The sequence below is a fragment of the Pecten maximus genome, chromosome 4, assembly GCF_902652985.1.
Source record: "Pecten maximus chromosome 4, xPecMax1.1, whole genome shotgun sequence".
NCBI lineage: Eukaryota > Metazoa > Mollusca > Bivalvia > Pectinida > Pectinidae > Pecten > Pecten maximus.
In genome coordinates, this window is record NC_047018.1 from 29419790 (window position 1) to 29441787 (window position 21998).

The 21998-nt window shown below is 34.9% G+C and overlaps 1 protein-coding gene across 2 annotated transcripts; it reads left to right on the forward strand.

Moving 5' to 3' along the window:
* Positions 1-1322: 1322 nt before the first annotated feature.
* LOC117325756 (disks large-associated protein 5-like) lies at positions 1323-21989 on the forward strand. 2 transcript variants are annotated; one of them, XM_033882196.1, is made up of 18 exons: positions 1323-1630; positions 3290-3519; positions 4506-4586; positions 4774-4936; positions 5485-5731; positions 6092-6123; positions 8103-8910; positions 10831-10898; positions 11425-11667; positions 12126-12263; positions 12523-12683; positions 12961-13056; positions 13569-13758; positions 16209-16596; positions 17389-17588; positions 18843-18992; positions 19616-19746; positions 19884-21989. In XM_033882196.1, exons 1-18 carry the CDS (start codon positions 1411-1413, stop codon positions 19992-19994), a joined length of 3657 nt encoding a protein of 1218 aa, XP_033738087.1. In that variant the 5' UTR covers positions 1323-1410; the 3' UTR covers positions 19995-21989. The 2 variants fall into 2 exon arrangements, with proteins under 2 accessions (XP_033738087.1, XP_033738088.1); XM_033882197.1 differs by having other exon boundaries at positions 12129-12263.
* The last annotated feature ends 9 nt before the right edge of the window (positions 21990-21998 follow it).

The window sequence follows — 21998 nt, forward strand, 5'->3', positions numbered from 1 at the left end:
GTGATATCACTTAAGAACTTTTTAAAGTGATATCACCTATTCGAATGAGTGATATCACCTATTCGAATAAGTGATATCACCTATTCGTTTCATTAAGTGATATCACTCATTCGAATAGGTGATATCACTTATTGAAACGAATAGGTGATATCACCAATTCGAATAGGTGATATCACTTATTTGAAAAATGAATTGGTGATATCACATATTCGAATAGGTGATATCACTGATTGAATAGGTGATATCACCAAATGGGAATAAATAGTAAAACGGCACCCCATAGTGATATCACTCATTAGAATAGGTGATATCACCAATTCGAATAGGTGATATCACATATAAAATTTCATAAGTGATATCTGATATCACTCATTCGAATAGGTGATATCACTTATGAAATTTTATATGTGATATCACCTATTCCAATTGGTGATATCACCTATTCGAAACAGCGATATCACCTATTCGAATAAGTGATATCACCTATTCGTTTCATTAAGTGATATCACCTATTCGAATGGGTGATATCACTTATTTGAAAAATGAATTGGTGATATCACCTTTTCGAATAGGTGATATCACTGATTGAATAGGTGATATCACCAAATGGGAATAAATAGTAAAACGGCGCCCCATAAAAATTGTGACCAATGTGTTACTGATAATTTTTTGTTTTTGTTATTCAAACATATTTTATTTGTTTCAAAAGTATAACGGATAAGGGACAAGTTATCACAACATTACTAAGGCCTTCTCCACAATACATAATATATAATTTGAGAAATAGCATAATGTAATCACAATGAATACCATTATTTACAATTAATTCAAAAAAGATATATATATATCATATTACCGAAACCTTTGGCTGGATTTCATATAATTTTACACACTTCTAAAAATGCTCATGTTTACATCTATCAGAGACCTATATACTATAGGTCTCTGCATCTATTGGCAGATTTTCATTTCATTTGAGCAATAAATCTTAATCAGTGACAACATCAAGTTTTTTTTTCTAAATTAGAGAAAAGGGTAGATACGTCTTTGTAACATTACGCGTGGACAGAAATCAATTAGAGTTTTCCAGATATTAAAATGTCTATCGCATACAGTTGTGGAAAAAAGAGACATTTATTAGACAAATATTTTGAAAAAACGTTCAGATAAATTGAAAATTTATTTAGTGGTAGATCTAGGTCTATTTTTTTTTTATATTAATCCGTATATCGCTCCGTTTTACGAAATGTGCATTACTTCCCCTCATCTTCCACTAGGTGGTACTGAATCTAGTTGGCCAATCACAGTTGATGTAACAAACACTTCCGCGAATTTTGAAACGTAGAGGTGTTCGTGCAAAAGAGGTGGGCGCTGTGTGGAAAGGGTGAGACATATCAGACGAAAATCAAGATGGATATGAGAGATGCCTATAAAATCAAATCATCAACGATTGACGCCAAGAAGTTACGTCTTAACAGAAGGTCAATAGATTGGAAAAACAATCGTCAAGAAGAAGCAAATAAAGGCAGAAATATTCAAAATCTTTCGCCTCTGCAAGAACTCAGCCCCAACGTGAAGTCGAAGTTAACTTACGAAGGGAAAACACCAACAAAGGGGAACACAGCAAAAGGTATAAGATAATGTGACATATTATTATATTGGGGAATTAATTGTTAACTAGAGCTATCACTGTGTTTTAGCTAGTTTCAGTCTGTTGACTAGTACTGGTGCCAATGTGGGTCACTGGAGTCTGGATTTCATACAATACTGAATAAGAACTACGTTGCCTAGATGTTTGGCATCATCCAGTGTCGATTAATCATTATAATAATGTGTGGAATAATTTTAATAAATAATGACAAATGGACAAGATGAGCAGAACCAGAGGTCACGATAAGGAAATATTCAAAAAGCGATGTCGTCTTGATGGAAGGAAACATTTTTTCAGTTACCGAGTTATTGATTTATGGAATAGCTTGCCACAAATTGTTGTCAATGCTGATTCTGTCATAAAATGTGAAATAATGTTAGATGATCATTGGAAAAATAAACGTTTTTATTCATGAATGTACAGGAACTAATATAAAGCCATTAATTACATAGGAAATATTTATATTATACAATGTATTGGTATTGATATGGATATAGAGGCTACAAGCCTGCATCCATTTATGCTAATAAATGAAAAGTTTATCACAAAAACTACAGTAAAACTCGGATAAGTCGGAGTCGACCAAGCAAAACATATTCGACTTATCCGATGGTTCGACTTATCCGTGTCCTTGTGTATACCAGAGTATCATCGACTGTATGTCGAATATAAGCAAAAATAACAAACAAATGAACTTTACTAGCTCGAGTTTCCTCTGACCATGACACCATCTCTGGGGTAGGCCAATGCAAGAACTGCACTGCTATATGAAAACAGAATTCTCCCAACACCATTTGGCATCGCTAAGATTTTGGTGCAAACAAAATGAGATCGGGCGTGACATAACACCTACCTTACATATATCATGGATAAGTGAGCTATTTATTTACCCCCAAAGCACACATTTCGTCCTGTATCAGGGTTCGCTATGTCACATTTTGTAAGTGACAGTAACTAACCTTTCAAATTGGAATGCAATGGACCGAAAAAAGAAATTGATTAAATATCATTATTGTGTTTTTCTTCTTACATAGTTTAAATCAAGAAAACTAAGCTTCCTATTTCACAAAACATTTAATACAAGAATACATTGTTTACAAATTATAAACTTTATAGAAATAAATGTTGTATTGGTTTTTCTTTTCGCTCCATCACAAACTGACAGGGTAATTAGGCGACCTGCGACCTACATAGTTTGCAAAATGACGTCGAGTCAAGAGTAAAATTGTGACCAGCGTAAAGCAAGGGTCTATATGGACGGAATAGAACATTGATTTGGAACTAAATCAATGGGTGTTTTAGGATTACAATGTCAGTATTAGAGGATTAAATACATGGCGAGAATCTTATGATGGGCGACATATGACCTCTAGCTGCCCAGGGTGGATTTACACAGCGCATAATGTCAAATTTTCTCGGTTGTCTCAAAAAAAAAATCTCAATTGGAAGATTTGACTGTCAGCTTTAAACAAGTCCAAGCCAGGGAATATTGTGCTAGAATTTCAGTGGGTATATACTTGACACATAAGGGGATTTGTGTCGCTTGCAATGAGTTGTTAATAAATTTTCATGATTAGTTTCTTACCTGGCAATTCAGAGGGACAATATTGATTTGTTATTATAATCAATCTATTGCAGATGGTGGTAGGAAAAGGAACATCAGGAATCAAGATGACATGAAGCGAGAATTTACAAAATGGAAGAAAGAAAAGGAATTAAAAAAGAAATTGGAAAAACAAAAGCAACTCCAAAAGCCGTCCTTTAAAGTTTTTCATGTGGCTCATAGCGATACAAATTTATACAAGAATTCAAAGAAAGGGAATCAAATTTGTTCTGTTGCAGGATATGTTTCAACACTTACTAAAATGGTACACAGAATATTGCATATATTCCTTATGCTATGTCTATGAACAGTGCTGGTTTAAGGAAGTGAAATTGAATAGCTGATAAACAGATGTAAATTTTAGTTAGACTTGTTTATAAATGCAGAATGAAATTTCAAATTAAAAACAAAAAACCAGAATTTGCAAAAAAAAAAAAAGATAAAATAATAATAAAGTAAAGTCAGCTCCTAGTCTAGAATCAGTGGATAGTTCAAACATGCAATTTTTTCAATAAAAATGATAATTTGCTAGCCAGTGATAATTTGAATCTGTTCACTCATGTATGTTGACCCACATGAGGTCACGGGTAACTGGTCTGGAAAAACTTTTTGTTCATGTATCTCTTTAATTGTAATCATCTTGACTTTTTGAGAAATGTCCTATCTGTATTGTCATGCTGAGTTAGTATTCTGAATTCACCCAGTTGTTAATCTTTGGACAGTTATAATCATGATTGTTTTTTTTTTCAAGTATTTTTAAAATGGTGACAACTATGTCAACTGTCACACTGAAAATAATCCTTCACAGTGTATACGTCAATGTATGTTTGTATATATTGCCTAGCATAGCTGCTGTAATTCTGCACTCAATGAGATTTCAATGCTGAGACAACTATCAAACAGAGTTCACCGTTTTGAAACTCTGCCAATTACAATCACAGCTGTTTGAGCTGAAGTTAAGTTTGTGACCGATTTTCAACTGACAACCCTTACTTTAAAATGAGAAAATCAGCAATATGGATTTCTAAACAATAAACATGTCACAACCCTGTTATTTTCTGTTGATATGAATATCTACAATAGATAATTAAAGGAAACAAGGAAAAAAGATTGAAAAATTGAATATATAAAGATCTTGGATATCCTGTTCCAATATTATGTAACTTTATTTCTTCACAAGATTTTTCATGCTTCAATTAAAAATAGGTTCCAATTTGTTTTTGCAATAAAACTTTTATTTTGTTATTTCAGAAACCATCGAAACCAGTAGCTGTGGAAAGTATTGCTTCTACCAAGAAAAAGGCTGGAAACACAATGACCAAAAAATCTGAGGTAAAAGAGATATCAGGTTTCTGTGGGGTCAGATACTTTGAAAATATGGATGCAAACTGATGCATTTTTGTTGCCTGTAATCATAGGTACTCCTCTTGACATTAAAATGGTGTTTAATGACATTACACATTCTAATATTTCATCATGTACCCTGAAGCATTTTATGTTTTCATAAAATTTGTTTTAGACACCTAATCCAACACCGAAGGTTGTGGCCCCTGCTCCTATATCAGGACGAGTTACTCGATCACAAAATGCTTCCAAAGAAACCAAAAGTGCCAGAATACAATCCAATACAAACAGGCCATCAACAAGAAGCACCAAGACTACTCAAAAACAGAAAGCATCAGGTAAGTTGTCTTTTTTCCCTTGCATATATTTTACAGGTTTTGGTTCCTGTTTAGCTCAGTTCTTTGCTAAAATGACCTTTGGTGGTTTTTCTTTTAAAAACAAAAATCAGGTAGTCCTGAAGAAATATTCTGAAATGAATATCATTGATTGAAAAGTGCTTCTGGATGTTTGAGGTATAAAGTGCGGAGACATGTCTATTAATAGTATTTGATAACAGGACATATAAAATTCTGCCCATCAGTGCTCCTATAGTATTTGCAATATTATAACTGTAATAGATTTTATTATAAGTAGTCACTTATTCAAATGCTTTCTCAGCTGAAAAGACTTTAGTACATGTACTTACAATCTTATAATCATTCCCTTACAACAATGTCAGGGAGGGGAAATATTGTAGCTTCTGTTCATGCGTACATGTGTATACCGGTATGTGTAAGTTTACCTCTTCAGTCTATAAGCATTCTAACGACTTCATTGTTTAACAAATTTGGATGTACTTTATGACTTTTAAATGTTAATGATTAAAATTTATAATTCATTATGACAGGTTCTTCCAAACCTTCTCTGCCAAAAAAGTCTGCTAATGAAAAGAAGGTCACTGGGAGAGATAAACCACAAAATCTGAATTTGGAGAAGGTGTCAACTTTCAGGGGTCTCTCCTTTGCCCCAGATGATTTTACATTTAGTGCTCCATCCAACATCTCCACCTTTGAGTTTAAACCTTTGAGTCCTGCCAGCACTGCTCGCTTCCTGTACCCAGCCACCACATCTTTCATTGGCACTGATCCTAAAAGGTATCTAATATAACACCATGGTCTGTTTAGAAGTATGTGTATTTATATTTCGTCAAACCTATGTGGGTTTTAACTAAAAGTAATTCACTTTTAATTATTAAGCTGTATCATACTTTTAATATTAATCTGAAAGAAAATTGTTCAACTTATCTGGATTGTTGCTTTGCTTAAAAAGTTTTTGTGCGAGGTGAGTGATCTTTTTAATGATTCATTAGATATTTCAATTTTTCTGTTGGTACTTGTATTTTTATAAAATCATGTTAAATAGTAAAATATAATGCAGTTTCCAGAGAATTTTCTTAATATTTTGAGTATCACAGATGTACATGTGAATGATGAAGGTCACATTCTCTTTTTCAGATGCTCTACCCCAAAGTCACATTCATCAGAAGGTAATTAGACTGTAACACTTCCCCTATACCTGTACCAGATCCATTTCATACAGCTAATATTTCCATTGGCAAGATTGATCATGTTCAAGCCTTGAAAAGAACAGATGAAATGTAGCTCTTTCTGCTTGACTAGTTATATAGTTTTAAAATTATTAATGTTTTAGATAAAAAATATTTTTATTGATATTCCTGTCTTGATTTAAAATTCAAAATCAGGAGTCTCCCTATGTATCTTAATAGCTATAGTAAAGGAGGTTTGGCAAGATGGAAGTAGATATGGTGGTGTAACATTTTGTCAAATCAATGAACTCCTCTTCTGGGAATTGTTTTTTTATTTTTATTCTTCCATATAAACGTTGCTGGATTAATGGAATCTTTCATCCGTTTTGGGGTGAGATAAGGGGGATCTCATCCCAACGGGGATATTGTAGTTAAATTCCCAAACACGAGGCTCGAGTGTTGGGGAACTTTAAAATCCCCCCCAACGCGAGTTAAGATACCCCTATCATCCTAAAAAGGGATGAATAATTATTTTTCTCTTATAATGTTTTCCAATCATATTGTGAACCAAATTCAAAGGTTTGTAAACAACTTTGGGATGGTGGATCACTATTGTGATAGACTGCAACAGATTCTTTACACCTTACGATGGTGATTTGATACAAAATAAAGTTCTGATAAGATGGTAAAAAAAAGAACATCCAATACACAAGTTAACTCTGATAATTAATACTTATCTTAATTTCATTTAACAATTAACTGCATGTTAGATTGTATTTATTGTCAATATGAATACAATCTGGGTGAGAGATAAATAGAATGGTGCCTTTTGATCAAAATGACGTAAAAATTATGTCATGTGGTCTTATTATACGCTCATCGATGCAATCCAAATTGACATTGAGGCAATGGGAGACTCGGGTGCCAAATGTTATTATTTGTGAATGAAGCAGACATACATATGTATGTGTGTGTCCCTGTAAAAGTCGTTCGGGGTGACGTCGGTGACCACGCCCTATTGAGAACAAGAGCGTGTTGAAATAGCTCATGTAGCTTGTTTTAGGGTGAGATAAGAAAATCTCAACCGAGGTAAAATTGTGGATATCCCTGTCCAGGGTGAGAGAAATCTATGTCCTTGTCAGACTAAATTGATCACACTTCGACGCATGCTTATATAGTGTGTCTATTTGTCGGTTACAAATTATGTCGAGAAGTTTATCATTCAGTCATTAATAGTGAAAGGATTTATACCAATATTTTGCATTAATTAAAGTCAAACACCAGTGCTATACTGACAGTCAGATTTACTTTGCTACTTCCTTGGCTACTTTAATAACATCATCTATCACATGACCTCCACTGTCACTCATACTTCATAAAAGAGCATGTTATAAGATCTAGATCTTAGATATACAAATGTATATAGATATATTCATTTACATAGTTACCAGTTTTTTCCAGTCAAATATCTACCCAACATAAGGGCTCTTGGTTTGACAGACAGGGACCACACATAGAAGCGATATAATTCAAACACTATCATAATAACAAGCTGTGTTGTCTCCAGCACCCATCATGCATAGAATTACTTTAATTCTCCTGTAGGATATTTATTTTACTGCAATATCTGGTAGTCTTTATATGGTGTATCTGGATATTTTATTTTGTCTTTATTATGCCCCTTTGTTTAAATATGAAATCAAATTTTGTCTGGAGAACTAGCAATGATTTCAGCGACACTTTTAAATATATATCGTCACTATCCCCATCATTGAATTTATACAATGGAAATTGGTAGGTGAGTGTTCTGAGGGATGGTGAGTTCAACTTCTCTGTTCGCGATAACCATTATTGACAAAATGGAGGGTTCTTGTTGCTTAAAACAGTTTAGGATTAATGCCTGCAAGAAAATTAATTATCCTTATGATGAATGGCTCAAGTTTTCAAATCTTAATAACCTCTTTTTTCTAACTTTGTAGACTCCAAACTGTATACAGAGGATTGTTCAGTGAACCTGGCTGATGTCTCCAATACCAACATTCCTAGTCTGTCGGCTGATGGAGAGATGTGTGATGATACAGTTACCCTAACAAAGATTGCTGAGAGGAAAACTATTGCAACAGCAGATTTCAGTCATTTAAGTGAAACAAGGCGAGTCACCCGTAGTCTCAGACAGTCAATTTTGGAAACTCAATCTGCCACACCAACAACTGAAGTCCATGGACAGACAAGTAATGTAAACTCCACCAAGACTTCGGAGGAAAACATAATTAAGACCTCTTTTAATTCAAGTGTACAAGAGGAGACAAAACACATTGATGGTGTGATGTCTTCTGCTCCTAGAGAACCGACAATGGTGAAGGAATCCTCGACTCCACTGGACTCACAGAAAGAAGGAAAATCTATTCCAAAGAGAATAACACGAAGTCTGAGGCGCTCGCTTTGTCTGTCTCCTCCATCAGAGGCTCTTGACTCTCCAAAGAAGGTGTTCACGCCAAGAAATAAAAGTGAACAAGCTAGTAGACCTGTGATTGCAACTGAAGAAGTAGTGAACACTAAGCCTCTGGAAGATGAAGTGTTCTCAGATTCACCAACAAGAGAAGGCATTGTTAAGGGCAATGTCAACCAAACACCCGACAGAAGAAATACCAGACGAACCATGAGCAACTTTGCGACATTCGTACCACCTAGTAGTGACTGCCTGGTGATGTCAGCATCTCGTAGCAAGAGAAAGAGGAGGAAGACACAGCATGATCGTCCAGTCAACCCAAAGAGTCCAGAAGAATGGTATTTTAATTTATCATCAATAGTTTTACATTAGCATTAGAGGTGTAACTATTTACCGATGCATATTACTTGGTGAATCATATGGAGTATCAATGCTTTATTTACTGATCATTTGGATTTGTGATTCTTAAAGGCCACATGTGACCTAGTTTAAAATCCCACTGGACAGCAGTTAAGGAGAGGTAGGAGGGAGGCGGGGCTTATCTGCATATGGTTTAAAACCGAGAGGTAAAATCAATGTAGGAAATGGATAATATTACTCATCAAGTATCGGTATCTGTAAAGTGCATTCCGTATGTTTGCTCCTGTGTGTACATTTGTCAATTATGATCCAATTATACAAACACATGTCATATGTTATAAAGTTAGTAATGAGATAAGTAAGGAACCAATGAACTGCTTCCAAATGGTGCTTCTATAGTAATACACTGGTTCTTTGTATAGTTTTTGCTCTGGCTGATCTCCAAGCATTAGGTACACAGGGTTTTATCTGTTTTACTCCTGCTGTACTGGTGACATGCAGAGTGGTTATTTTGGTAGTGGGCTACAACATTTTCTAGGCTGCTTTTTAATGTGTTAGGATCCACTTCACTATGTTTTAGATACCAGTGAACATATGGGTTTTAACATTTTCTGTTTTGTCCTGTAGGAGTGGGGACCATGTGTTCCCCTTTTTGTATGATACTGGCTTTAATTCCATTTTCAATGCCTTGAGCGCATGCCATGGGTCATTTTGATTGGTAACTCCAGAATCTTTCACAAATTTCTTGATGGACCAATTTCTGTGTGCATGAACATTGATTGAGATATCTTTTTCTGTTATTTTTTCATAAGTTAAGTTTATTTCTAGTACAGGCCCCTTTTCTTACCCTCTACACCAGACTTAAAATCAAATGCAATTATATATTTAAGTACACAATATCCAGTGTTCCAGTTTTTTTCATGTCATTGAGATGAAGCCTTTAAGAATTTACCCAGCCTTAAAAAATTCATATAATGTCCTGAAAGATTACCTTCCTTAACTGACACTAAAAATCCACTTGAAATTAACAGTGGTAAATACTTGCAAAAAAGGATGAAGTGTGTTATATTAACAATAAATGAAGATTGGTTTGTACAGGATATGGAAAGCACTTGGAATACTGTATACTGGTACTGTTAATAATATGAACAGCACAAATTATCACAATTCTCGTCAAGTCGACTGCTTGCAGTGTTCGAAAGTAAAGGTAGACCGATGGCCCGAGGCTATAGAAAACCTGGTCAGTCTATGTAAAATTTCAAAGTGTTGGCCCCATTGGCTATGACAAGTTTGAGCCCCGACATACATTGCAATTCATGAAAACAACATTCCAATATTTTCTGACAAATGATCATATGAAATCAGAGCTTACAATAGAGTTTATTTTAGCCATAACAGCGTGTTATTACTGGATGATGCAAGCATTTGCGTGACAGTTATGCTACTTTCAACAATGTTTTAAAAAATTGGTCTATGGAAAAATGACTTGGGCTATGGGATTTCAATTTTCTGTAGACATATATATTGTCTAAGGAATTTTCATATATAATTCATACACTGCTTATGTTATTTAATGTAAATTACAAAATCTTATCTTTAATCACAATTTTATAATTATATATATAACCAGTCAGACACCGGCATATGTGCTTGTCATAGGAGCAGATAATTAGTATTATGTGCACACACCTACAAAGATATTCCAATTTATTTATAAGCAGTTTGAGTTTCAATTCATTACATGTGAAAGAAAAAAAAGGTTAAAAATAATTTTTGGTAATGATACAATTTCCAAAATTCTTCAGGGATATGTATTTTTTCTTGCGACATGTATTATCCTATCATAACCCTGTAACTCAGTAATGTGGTGGTAGTCTGAAAAGAATTATTCTGTTTAGGGTCAACCTACTGAAAAGCAGTCCTATGGTGGAGATGAACAGAAGGACACCAAAGACAAAAACGTTTGGTAATATTTAGTATATATGATCTAGTTTAAATATTAATGTTGGAGAACCTGTGTTCCTAAAGTTTGATATAGGTCTATACACAAGGACATTGCATACAATCCACATGTTCCATATGCATGTATATTTAATTTTATTATTAGAATCTAGGTTAAGTTATGATGTATCAGATATGAAGTTATATGTACCTGTAGGTTAGGCTAGACAGACAACATGCTCAATTGTAAATTGTGGGCAATTAGTAGCTTAATGCTTTTGGCAAATCAGTGCGGTTAAATATGCAACACTGTGCTACCTAACTGTGATAATGTTAGGGTACATCTTTGCTCTGAAATCAAGTTAGGTAAGCTTAAATGTACAAAGCTTAAAATTAAAAGATCAGCTTGAAAACACTAGACAACCATAACTGTTAAAAGTACTGATCTGGTTAATGGCCATGTAAACTAGAGCTTGAACTTCCATATATTCCTGTTCTATAGAATACTGAATGAATTGGTAATCTATGAAATATTTATTTGACTTTTTCAGAACCTCTGCTGGCACTAGACTTGGATATGGATTTTGATGAAGAGACAATACAGAAGACAGGTGACACGTCAGCAGTAACCTCAGAAGCTGCTGATGCTGCCAGTACACCACTTGGGTCAGCAGATATGTCCAGTGCTACATCTACTTCAACGGATATGAACAAAGATGAGTCTGAACCGTCTCCTACAAAGTCCCACTCAGAATCTGCTTCATGTGAAGGACTCCCCTCATCACAAACACAAGGTAGGTCATTCTCCGCTCAAAATTAGAGTTAATTTATATATTATAACTACCCTTCTTTCACAACTGATACGGCAGGGGATAAAATTTGTATGTCTTATCGATTTTGCTACTCTTGCTTAATAAGCTTTTTGTTGTCGTCTGTCATTCTAATCATCAACCTGGACATATTTTGTGGATTTACTGGGGTCAACATTGGTGTGACTGGGTGCATGAGAGGGTGTCCTCATGGAAAAGTGGATTAATCTTGGGTTTGAATTGTACAAAATAGAGCTCAATGGTAAAATTGAATACATGTGAGATTATCATTGATCATGACGAACCAGAACTGACCATCGATATATCATGATGCATTAAGAACTATTTTAGTTCACTTGAGATGGAATTATTTATGTGTACCTTATAGTAAGTTCTGTTTAATTTACATTTCTATTTAACAACTCTTTGATTTTTCTGCACAGAAGAAATATCATCTAAACCAGAGGAGCACAATGTGCAGTATTTCAGACAGCTGATGTCTACAGAAAGCAGTGTCTTCAATGGATACTGTTCAAAGTGGGAAGAAATCATGAAATCCACTCAAGATTTAAATGAAGAAGGTATAATAAACAATTTCATTTAGTATGTGTGAATGTCTTTTCCTTAGGGAAAATACTGTCTTTTTGTCTGATGTTTTGGACACATGAATAATTGTGTATAATATTGGTTGATTAAATTTTTTTTTTTTAATCTAAATTCAAATGTGTGTCATGATTTTGTAAGAGAAGCTCGCCTAGCTATACTGTAAATACCAAAACATGTTCAGAAACAGTTAGGACCACTTGATAAGGATTTATTTTCAATGCTGTATGTTTCCAGTGGAGGGTCAAATAAGGACTTGTATTGGCCAGGCCCAGTTGTTGATGTCACAACGATTTAAGCAGTTCACAGGTCTGGTGGACAACTGTGAATTTGGCAGTGGTGAGAAGGAGACAACATTATCAGATCTCCAGGGATTCTGGGACATGATCTACTACCAGGTATTCAACTTAATAACAGACATATCACTACTACGAATAAAGATTGGTTATAACAGAAATAAGATTTCCATAACATATCTAGGCCAGGCTTCACGGATGTCAGACTTTCTTGTGATAGCTTGCCTGTGGCATACATTTCTGGTTTAGTTCAGGCTTGATGCTGCTAGTATTTATTTTAAACTGATAAAATACAATGCATTATTGTTCCCAGACTACTTACCATATGTAAATAACTCAAAAGACTTTGTATACTCAAGATAGTTTATATTTACAACAGGTGGAAGATGTCCATACCAAGTTTGCTGACCTAGACAAACTGAAGGCTAATAACTGGGTGGATGATAAACCTAAAGTCCAGAAAAAAATTCTAAAGGTATTCATGATACAGAAAGAATCGAGTAGGGGTAGTAAAACTGGATGTTTAATGATGTATGTATGTCATTCAATGTCACAAATTAAGGTTAAATTGCAACCTATTCTGACATTTAGGTTTAGATTCTCAGATGTAGAAAAATAGGTTCTAGAAAATGGTTTTCAGACTTGTATTTATTGAGAATGCTTTGTGTTCTTCACCAAAATTTAAACACTCAAGATGTTGTTCGACACATTACAGGGCTTTTTAGTTTGGGAAGGGTCCTTTTTGTCTCATATTGGGAAGAAAATTGGTGAATTGGGAAAGACTTTTTCAGGAGTAAACTGCAAATTTTGTGAATTTGGCTTTAAAATGAAATAAATCCAATTGGGAACAGGGCCTATTAACGGCCCCAGAAAGCCCTCAGAAAAAGCCCTGCATTAGGTTATTGCTCTGTACCAGATCTTGATATTATCACATGATATGAAAACAGTAAGTTCTCCATTTCAAGTTGCATTTGTCATTTCATTCAGAAAAAAACTGCTGTAAAACCGGCTGTAAAGCGTCCTGCTGTTGCATCTAAATTTGCGGCTTTCCGTGCTCAAATGAAGAAGAAGCAAACTGTCCCAGACATTCTTTGCCATGAAGAACCAGCTGTTACCTTTGATGGCGGATTTTTTAAAGTTTCCAGTCCTGAAAGGACTCGAAAATTCCATTGTGAAGGTAAAGTATTTGTTAAAATAGAGTAAATCCTATCATACCATACTTGATCGACATTAAGGAGGGGGCTTATTGCATAATGTAGGCCTAGTTCCAAAACAGGTTTCATACCAACTTACATCTTGGCCAATAGAAAATACCCTACATATGAATGTTGTGATGTAATGTTAATCTATGTCGGCCTTTTAAGGGTCATCTATATAGCAGAATAGTGTTGAACTTCAAACACGAATAAATAGCTTAAGATTTGCACAAAAAATGTCATGTAATATACCAAAATGTTTGTTTGGACATGTAGCTTCTTACAATCACCAATAATATGCTATAGATGCTTCCAGTTTCTTCTGTAGAGTAACTTTGTGGTAAGATTTGGCAGGGAATAATTCTAAGTCACGCAAATGATAAAACCTGAAAAATAGCCATGCTGTTATGTTCACAAGTGTCTATAGCACAGGGTAGGAGCATTTGTTTGACCAGATTTTACTGTATGTAGGTATAAACACTTATTTTGTTTTGACCTTGAAATGCAAATGGCAGTTGAGAATAATATTACACAAATATGGCTTAAAGGAGGCATTTCAGTTAATGACAAAACTCCTATATCATACTTTTAAGACATCTCATCATAGTAACATGAACATTTGAATGTCAATTTGTTAAAATGGTGAGTTTGCAGCCTTTTTCAGAAATAGGCATATTTTACCCCAAACTCAACGGTTGAACATTTTTTCATAAAAGCAGTCTTCTTGCCACTTCAAGAATACTTTATATTGTCTAATAAGAGCATTTTTGATGTTTTAAATACCTCCTTATATGCCATATTTGTGTGATATCGTTCACGACCGCCATTTGCAATTCAAGGTCAAAATAAAAACAGCGTTTATACATATAATAACGTCAAAGCTGGTCAAACCAATGCTCCTATTTTGTGCTTTAGACACTTGTGAGCAAAACGACATGGCAAGTTTGTGTAATATATGGGATACAAATGAGTTAATTATGTCCCCCTGAAACATGCATTTTTCTTAAGTTTTGTTGAAATTTACAAACAGCTTAACAAATTACATGTCAACAGCAAGACCCCAGGGTTTGCCATGATACATACTAAACGTTCATCATGTTACTTCTGTGACATTGCACCATCATAGGGATCTATAGGCCTGTAAAAAAGCAATGTTTTGACTGGATTTGCTGTTTAGATGCCCCTTAAAATGTGTGTTGGACTTCTGTTATAGGCATTCCAAGTAATAATTATAGGTATTTTCAAATAATTACCAGTATTTTAAGTGCTGTTTTTTACCATTTCACTTTGAAAATATGAGTACATTATACGGAAATGCAACTGTGATGTTTTCACACGCCCTGCATAGTGATAAAATAGTCATCAAACTAGTTATTATTTTTGTCTCTAACATAAACAGTCAAAGTGTAAAGGACACTCAAGGAACAAGGCAAAAGGGTCCTTTACAGAGAGGTATCTGTTATATAGAGAATTGTTTAACCCTTATAAACGAAGAAACAAGCCGAAGTTTGATTACAGTACACTATATCTCTCCTGATTTATTAGGTCATCTGACCGGATGACCTATAGCCATCATGCTCCCTCCGTCATCGTCCGCCATTTGGACTTTTATATCCAAATTAGGTGTGAAACATCATTCTATTTTATATAAATGAGACTGGTGTGACCCCAGGGGACAGAGAGGTCAGGCCCCAAAAGGGAAACTTAGCTTAAATTTTGCTTTAAAACGCTAACTTCTCCTTTAATACCTTAATGGATTACAATCTAATTTAGTTTGAAACAGCATTAGGGGGTAGGCAATCATGATTTTTATAAATGAGTCTGTTCCGACCCCTGGGGAAAGAAGTATGGGGCCCCCTTAAGGAGAACTTAGTTGAAATATTGCTTTAAAACACTACTCCTCCTAATGTATATATATTAATGCCTAATAGATTACAACCATATTTAGTATGAATTATCATTGGGGATGGGCAATCATAATTTATATAAATGAGACTGATCTGACACCTGGGGACAGAGGTGAGGCTCCATTTTGCTTTTAACTGTAAATGTTTTGACTGTACATGTACATAATACCAGACAGTAACACTGTGTACAATTTCAGTTTAATCGGATGAGTGCATTTATTGAGATTGTACAATCCATAGTTGATGGGAAGTAACACATTATTATGTGGTTGCTTATTGTCAAGCAGGGGCTTATTGCTGTAAAGTTTCAGCATACGTAGGACTTAAAGACAGTGAGTCTTAACAAAGATGATTTTGCATATGTCAGCCTTGTCGGGTAACCTCTTGATTCAATAAGATTATGGTTAACAGCTTCTTTATACATGGACCTGTTGAAATATATTGGGAGTTTTTGCTAGTAATCATATAAGCCTTATACCTATATGCAAGGCTAGAGGTCATATCAATAAATTATTTATTTTCAGCGGGTTCTCCTCAAAGGAAGGTTTCAACCTCTTCTGCGGAGAAAGAGAAGGCCCAAGAATCTAAGAAAACTCCACTTTTGGAAGTTGTGTCTTCAGGTGTTGACAGTTTGGGACTCACAAGTCTGCGAACACCTAGCAGGAAATCGTATGTGCCAGTAAACCCCAGTCCATTGTTGCGAGACATCACTCCTCAGGTCACCAGTAAGGGCCAGCCTGCACGCCACTCCTTATCCAAAAGGCTGCGTTCGGGTGTAGATGCTGAACCAGCCTTGAATAACAAGGAAAATGATATGGATGATGTTTTCAGCAGTGACAATTCAGTAAAATCAACTGAAACTCCATTAGAAAAAAGTACAACTGTAACACCCAAGTCAAAGATTACACCAAGGTCAGTATCAGTCCTAGAAACAGTATTCTAATGTATCTACTTTTACAGCTTAAAGTGGAATGTTCAACATTAGGATATAGATATCTGCACAATAGCAGCATTGTACTACAATCTCATTCTACTCCTGTTGATTATGGCCTTGTATTGGAGATGTAACTCTGACAGTGTCCATTCATGCATTGTCTTGACGTTTGGGTTTAGGGTTTTAGTTAATTTCATTTAACATCCTATGAACAGACAGGGTCATTTAAGGACATGTCTGGTTTTGGAGATGGAGGAAAACCATTGGCTAGTCTGTTCTTGATTTCGTTTCCAGAGATTATTTATAATTCATGCTACCTGGATTATTCCAGAGGTATAGCCTAGTTTCATGGTCTGGACATGAAGGATATTGTTATCTAACTATTATGCATTGTAGACTCTCAGTAGGGCAAGCAAATGTGGACAATACAAGCCCTCTTTGCCTCTTGTTTGTTCAACATGGTGCATAAATCTAGTCTTTGAAAGTCCTTGAATTTCGCTAGGTGGACTTTTTGAAAACCTGGAATAGCCTTGAATCCTGACCCTAAAAAGTCTTTGAATTCAGTGTTTCAAATAGAAGTAATTCATCACTTTATCACCTTTCAACTCTTCTTGAGATACAATCATTTATGGGGGAGTATGAGGTATTAAACTTAGTGCTTTGGTGCCAGTATCATCTCATTTTAGCTCTTCTGATTTCATAACTTGATTGTATAGGTACAGTTTAATATCGGTTTATAGGAATTAAATGTCAAATGATTTTTTTGTCAGGAGGTCCTTGCGATCAAGAAGATCACTATGTGATGTGTCGTCACCTTCCACAGTTCAGGAAACAGATAACAATGATTTCTTCAAATATCTCCAGCCAAGCAGTGCTGATTTATCCAAAGCTCCTTGCAGCACTAGCGTTTTGGACAATGATGGCGATTGCTGGGACCTGTCTACTGCTTTTTCTGATACTGAAACTACAGGTGGGTACTGTGCCAATTTATATTACTCTCACTTTTACTAAAAGAGTGGTTGTAATTATTGTCTGTGTGTAGGAAATAAGCCACACCCAATAGTATCATGCAATCCATCAACCAACCAACTGGCAACAAAGAATAGTCAGATGCTTTTCATATGACTGTGAAATTTTCAAAATGACAACCCTTTCAATTAAGTGAGTGCAGGCAAAACATCCACTTCTGTACATGTGCAGCTGTTTAAATATTCAAATTATTTCTCATTTTTCTTTTTACAGTCTTTGGGTTTTAAGGACAACTGAGAAGTTACTTATTGTGACCGCCTCTTTTTCTGGCATCGTAAACAATTCTCAACTTCTTGTCAATAACCAAGAGGCCGAGTTTCATGATATTGGGCCAGTAGCATGTTGGGATGAAGGGTTACAAAGTTCTTTCGAGGTCACAGGGATCAAATGTCTTGAAAAATTTTGAACAACTTCTCAATATCCAAAAGGCCCAGGGTCATGATATTGGGCCAGTGGCATGCTTGGATGAAGGCCTACCAAGTTTTTTTCAAGTGAAGGACCTTGACCTACTTTCAATATCACAGGGTCCAGATGTGTTTAATTTTGGTTTAAAAGCAAAATCCAGTTTTCCATATTTTTCTCAGCCATGCTCCTAGGTATGTTGGTATGTAACTTCAGTATGAGTAGCTAAGGATCAAGTTCAAGTTTCAGGGTTTCAAGGATACTAATTTTAGCGGGGGCCAGTAGGGGACATGTATTGCTTTAGGAAAATCTTAGAATACTTGTTAATGATCAGAGCTAATGATCAGATAGCTATTATTAATTTAAGTAGTAAAACAATTTTTGATATTAAATGTATATGATGATCATGAAAATGAGTGCATGGAAACATTGATAAAATGTTGTCATCTAAAACCATCAATCTTTGAAACATCAGAGAAGAGAGATCTCCAACATTGACATTACTAGAAGTTGGCAATGCTGGGTTAGCTTTTGGTGGTCAAATTTCAAAGTTAAGTGTTAATGACCACACTCAACATCTTTTGAAGTCAGTAGCTGGTATACAACTTTTCATGAAGCCCTTTAGAGATTTTGTTCCTATTTATACTACAGTAAGATTATGGTAATTTCTTCATTTGATTACATTTTGGTGGACATTGGTCAGGGTGAAAGGGTCTGTTTTTGTGTATGTGCAAAAGTTTTCAATGCCTGTTGTATGTTTTCATCCCTATTTCTATTTTCTTCGTATTCTCAGATCGTGTGAAAGGTTCACCAAGTATACCAAAGCAACGCACATCCAGTCTGAAACAATTGCCATCATCACAGCGCCGTCGCTCAACCAGACGCAGTGTGCATTTCTCCACTTCTACGACAATAGAACATACACTCGAAGACATTAAAGATGGTAAGCAAAACTTAAGTGTGCTGTCTGCTGCCTGGTAACACAGTTCACCAGATTGCTTCCAACACCACAGGGAAATAGCCTTGATTTGTTGACTGTACACCTGTGCTGGTAATACACAGAAATTAATTTGTAGGGGATATAAATTTATACTGTTCATGTGAATTTAATAGTTATTGTAAGGATTTAAAAAAAAACCATAACAAACATGAATGCGGTCTGTACACCTGTGCTGGTAATACACAGAAATAATTTAGAGGGGGTATAAATTTATACTGTCCATGTGAATTTAACACACACACTTATTGGGGGGAGGGTATATATAGTAATAATTTTGTCTGTGCGACCGTTCATCTGTCCATCCATCTGTAGTACTGCTCTAGTGGCTTGGGGTTTTGATCAAACTTTACACAAATACAAAGGACTGATATCTCGGGCAAGTCTTGAGTTTCATGGTCACTGTTACTATTTTTAGGGGGGTGGGTGGAGTGGGGCCCCGTAACGGACATGTATTGCTGAAGTAATACCCAGTATGCTGGTTTCATTGATGAGCAGGTTGGGAGTATATATTTATGTAAGATGACAAAGGACTACATGGGTATGTATATTCATACTTCTTGTTTCAGTGCCGGGGAGAGTTGGTGATGACATGTTGATCTTCACTCCACCTGGACAGAAGTCTTTAATGTCACTGGAGGATGATATCAGCAGCTCCATTACTCAAAATGCTGGCGCTACACCTGCCTGTCGGAATTCAGTAAGTATTATGTTCATATATATTAAAAAAGTTTCTTATAAAATGGCATTGATAGTTTATTTCTGAAATCCATTAATTTGACTTGGTCAGTTTGTCAATTGCAATCATGTCGATTAAATGCATTTTGTACATTTCAGAGACCAAGTCTGTTGTTCACACCTCCCCAGGACACCTCACCACTGACCACCACCAACACAACAATGTGCACAGAGATTCCGACAGACATTCTCATATCATTCACACCTTGAATATATATTGTTCAAGGTGATCAAGACACCAGGATTCATGTTCTCAGTGTTGCATTCAGCTGTAGGATACAAACATTTTAACTTTCATTGTACAAATATATGTATGTCTGATATACTGTGATCCTGAAAGGCATGGCAATAATTTTATTTGATTAATTGTATCACAGGACATAAAGTGTTGAAGACCAGAATCAACCAAATCTCTGCCAGTGACTCATATCAGAATGGATTTCTTCATTTACTCTACACAAGTGTCCAGCAACATGTCTGTAATTATGTTCATACAATAAACATTTATTAGTCTGATAGCTATACTTTATAATAATTACTGGTAGGTTCTATGTACTCAATGATAACTCACATGTTTCCTTTCTATTCTGTCCTATTATGCATGCTACCAGTAATCATTATTATCTTACAGGTATTGTTTCTAATTAGAATTACAGTACTGCTATCTCATCACATCACATGTCTGTGTGTTTCTGTGTACACTTTCTGTGGCTGTCTAATGAACGTGATATTGCTCATAAAAAGTTTTTACTGAATTATTTTAATGGTGACAGCTCACATTTTATAGTAAATTTCAAGACAGTATTCTATTAGATACTTATTTGATCATTTGAAGGGAAGTTTTTTTACTTTTACTCTAAATCAAGTGTTAGATCTATACACTGTCACCCTAGGTATTGAAATTTAAAGCAGTCTTCTCTCTATATAATTATCACCTATATAATTTACTATGGCAGAAAGAATAGTCTTATCTCTATAATCATCACCTATATAATTTACTATGGCAGTAACTGAAGTCCTCTATCTCTATAACTATCACCTATATAATTTACTATGGCAGTAACCATAGTCTTCTATCTCTATAACTATCACCTATATAATTTACTATGGCAGTAACCATAGTCTTCTATCTCTATAACTATCACCTATATAATTTACTATGGCAGTAACTGAAGTCCTCTATCTCTATAACTATCACCTACATAATTTACTATGGCAGTAACCATTGTCTTCAATCTATAACTATCACCTATATAATTTACTATGGCAGTAACCATAGTCTTCTATCTCTATAACTATCACCTATATAATTTACTATGGCAGTAACCATAGTCTTCTATCTCTATAACTATCACCTATATAATTTACTATGGCAGTAACCATAGTCTTCTATCTCTATAACTATCACCTATATATTTTACTATGGCAGTAACTGAAGTCCTCTATCTCTATAACTATCACCTATATAATTTACTATGGCAGTAACCATTGTCTTCAATCTATAACTATCACCTATATACTTTACTATGGCAGTAACCATAGTCTTCTATCTCTATAACTATCACCTATATAATTTACTATGACAGTAACCATAGTCTTCAATCTCTATAAGTATCACCTATATAATCTACTATGGCAGTAACCATTGTCTTCTATCTCTATGACTATCACCTATATAATTTACTATGGCAGTAACTGAAGTCCTCTATCTCTATAAGTATCACCTATATACTTTACTATGGCAGTAACCATTGTCTTTTGTCTATAAGTATCACTGATATAATTTAATATGGCAGTAACTGCAGTCTTCTATCTCTATAAATATCACCTACAGTATATAATTTACTTTGAAAACGACTTGTATTATCTTCTAGATACTGGTCACTTCATAAATTTACACTTGAAAGGATTCTGTTTGAGTATGACCATCCTTTCAAGTTGTGTAATATATTAGTACATGTGACTGTTTTAGAATATCTGTTCTGCCATGAGTTTTTATGTGTTATCTGAGGCAGCATTTAACATTGTAGTAGAAATGTATATTGAATCATAAATGATATGTTGAGTAGTTTGATTTTAAGTCTTTGGAAGAGACATAAGTTGAAATTTGAAATTGCATTTATAAGATCAATGACTTTATGTTTTCGTTTGTTGAAAAGAAGAAAAAAAAAGTTGAAATGATATTAAATGAACCATTATAAGAAATGTGGTGTT

Bases quoted from the DNA above. Each gene is read 5' to 3' on its own strand.
- LOC117325756 (XM_033882196.1), top strand. From the start codon at position 1,411: ATGGATATGAGAGATGCCTATAAAATCAAATCATCAACGATTGACGCC. The intron at 10,899-11,424 runs GTAATATTTAGT...TGACTTTTTCAG, and splicing joins ACCAAAGACAAAAACGTTTG to AACCTCTGCTGGCACTAGAC. The intron at 19,747-19,883 runs GTAAGTATTATG...TGTACATTTCAG, and splicing joins CACCTGCCTGTCGGAATTCA to AGACCAAGTCTGTTGTTCAC.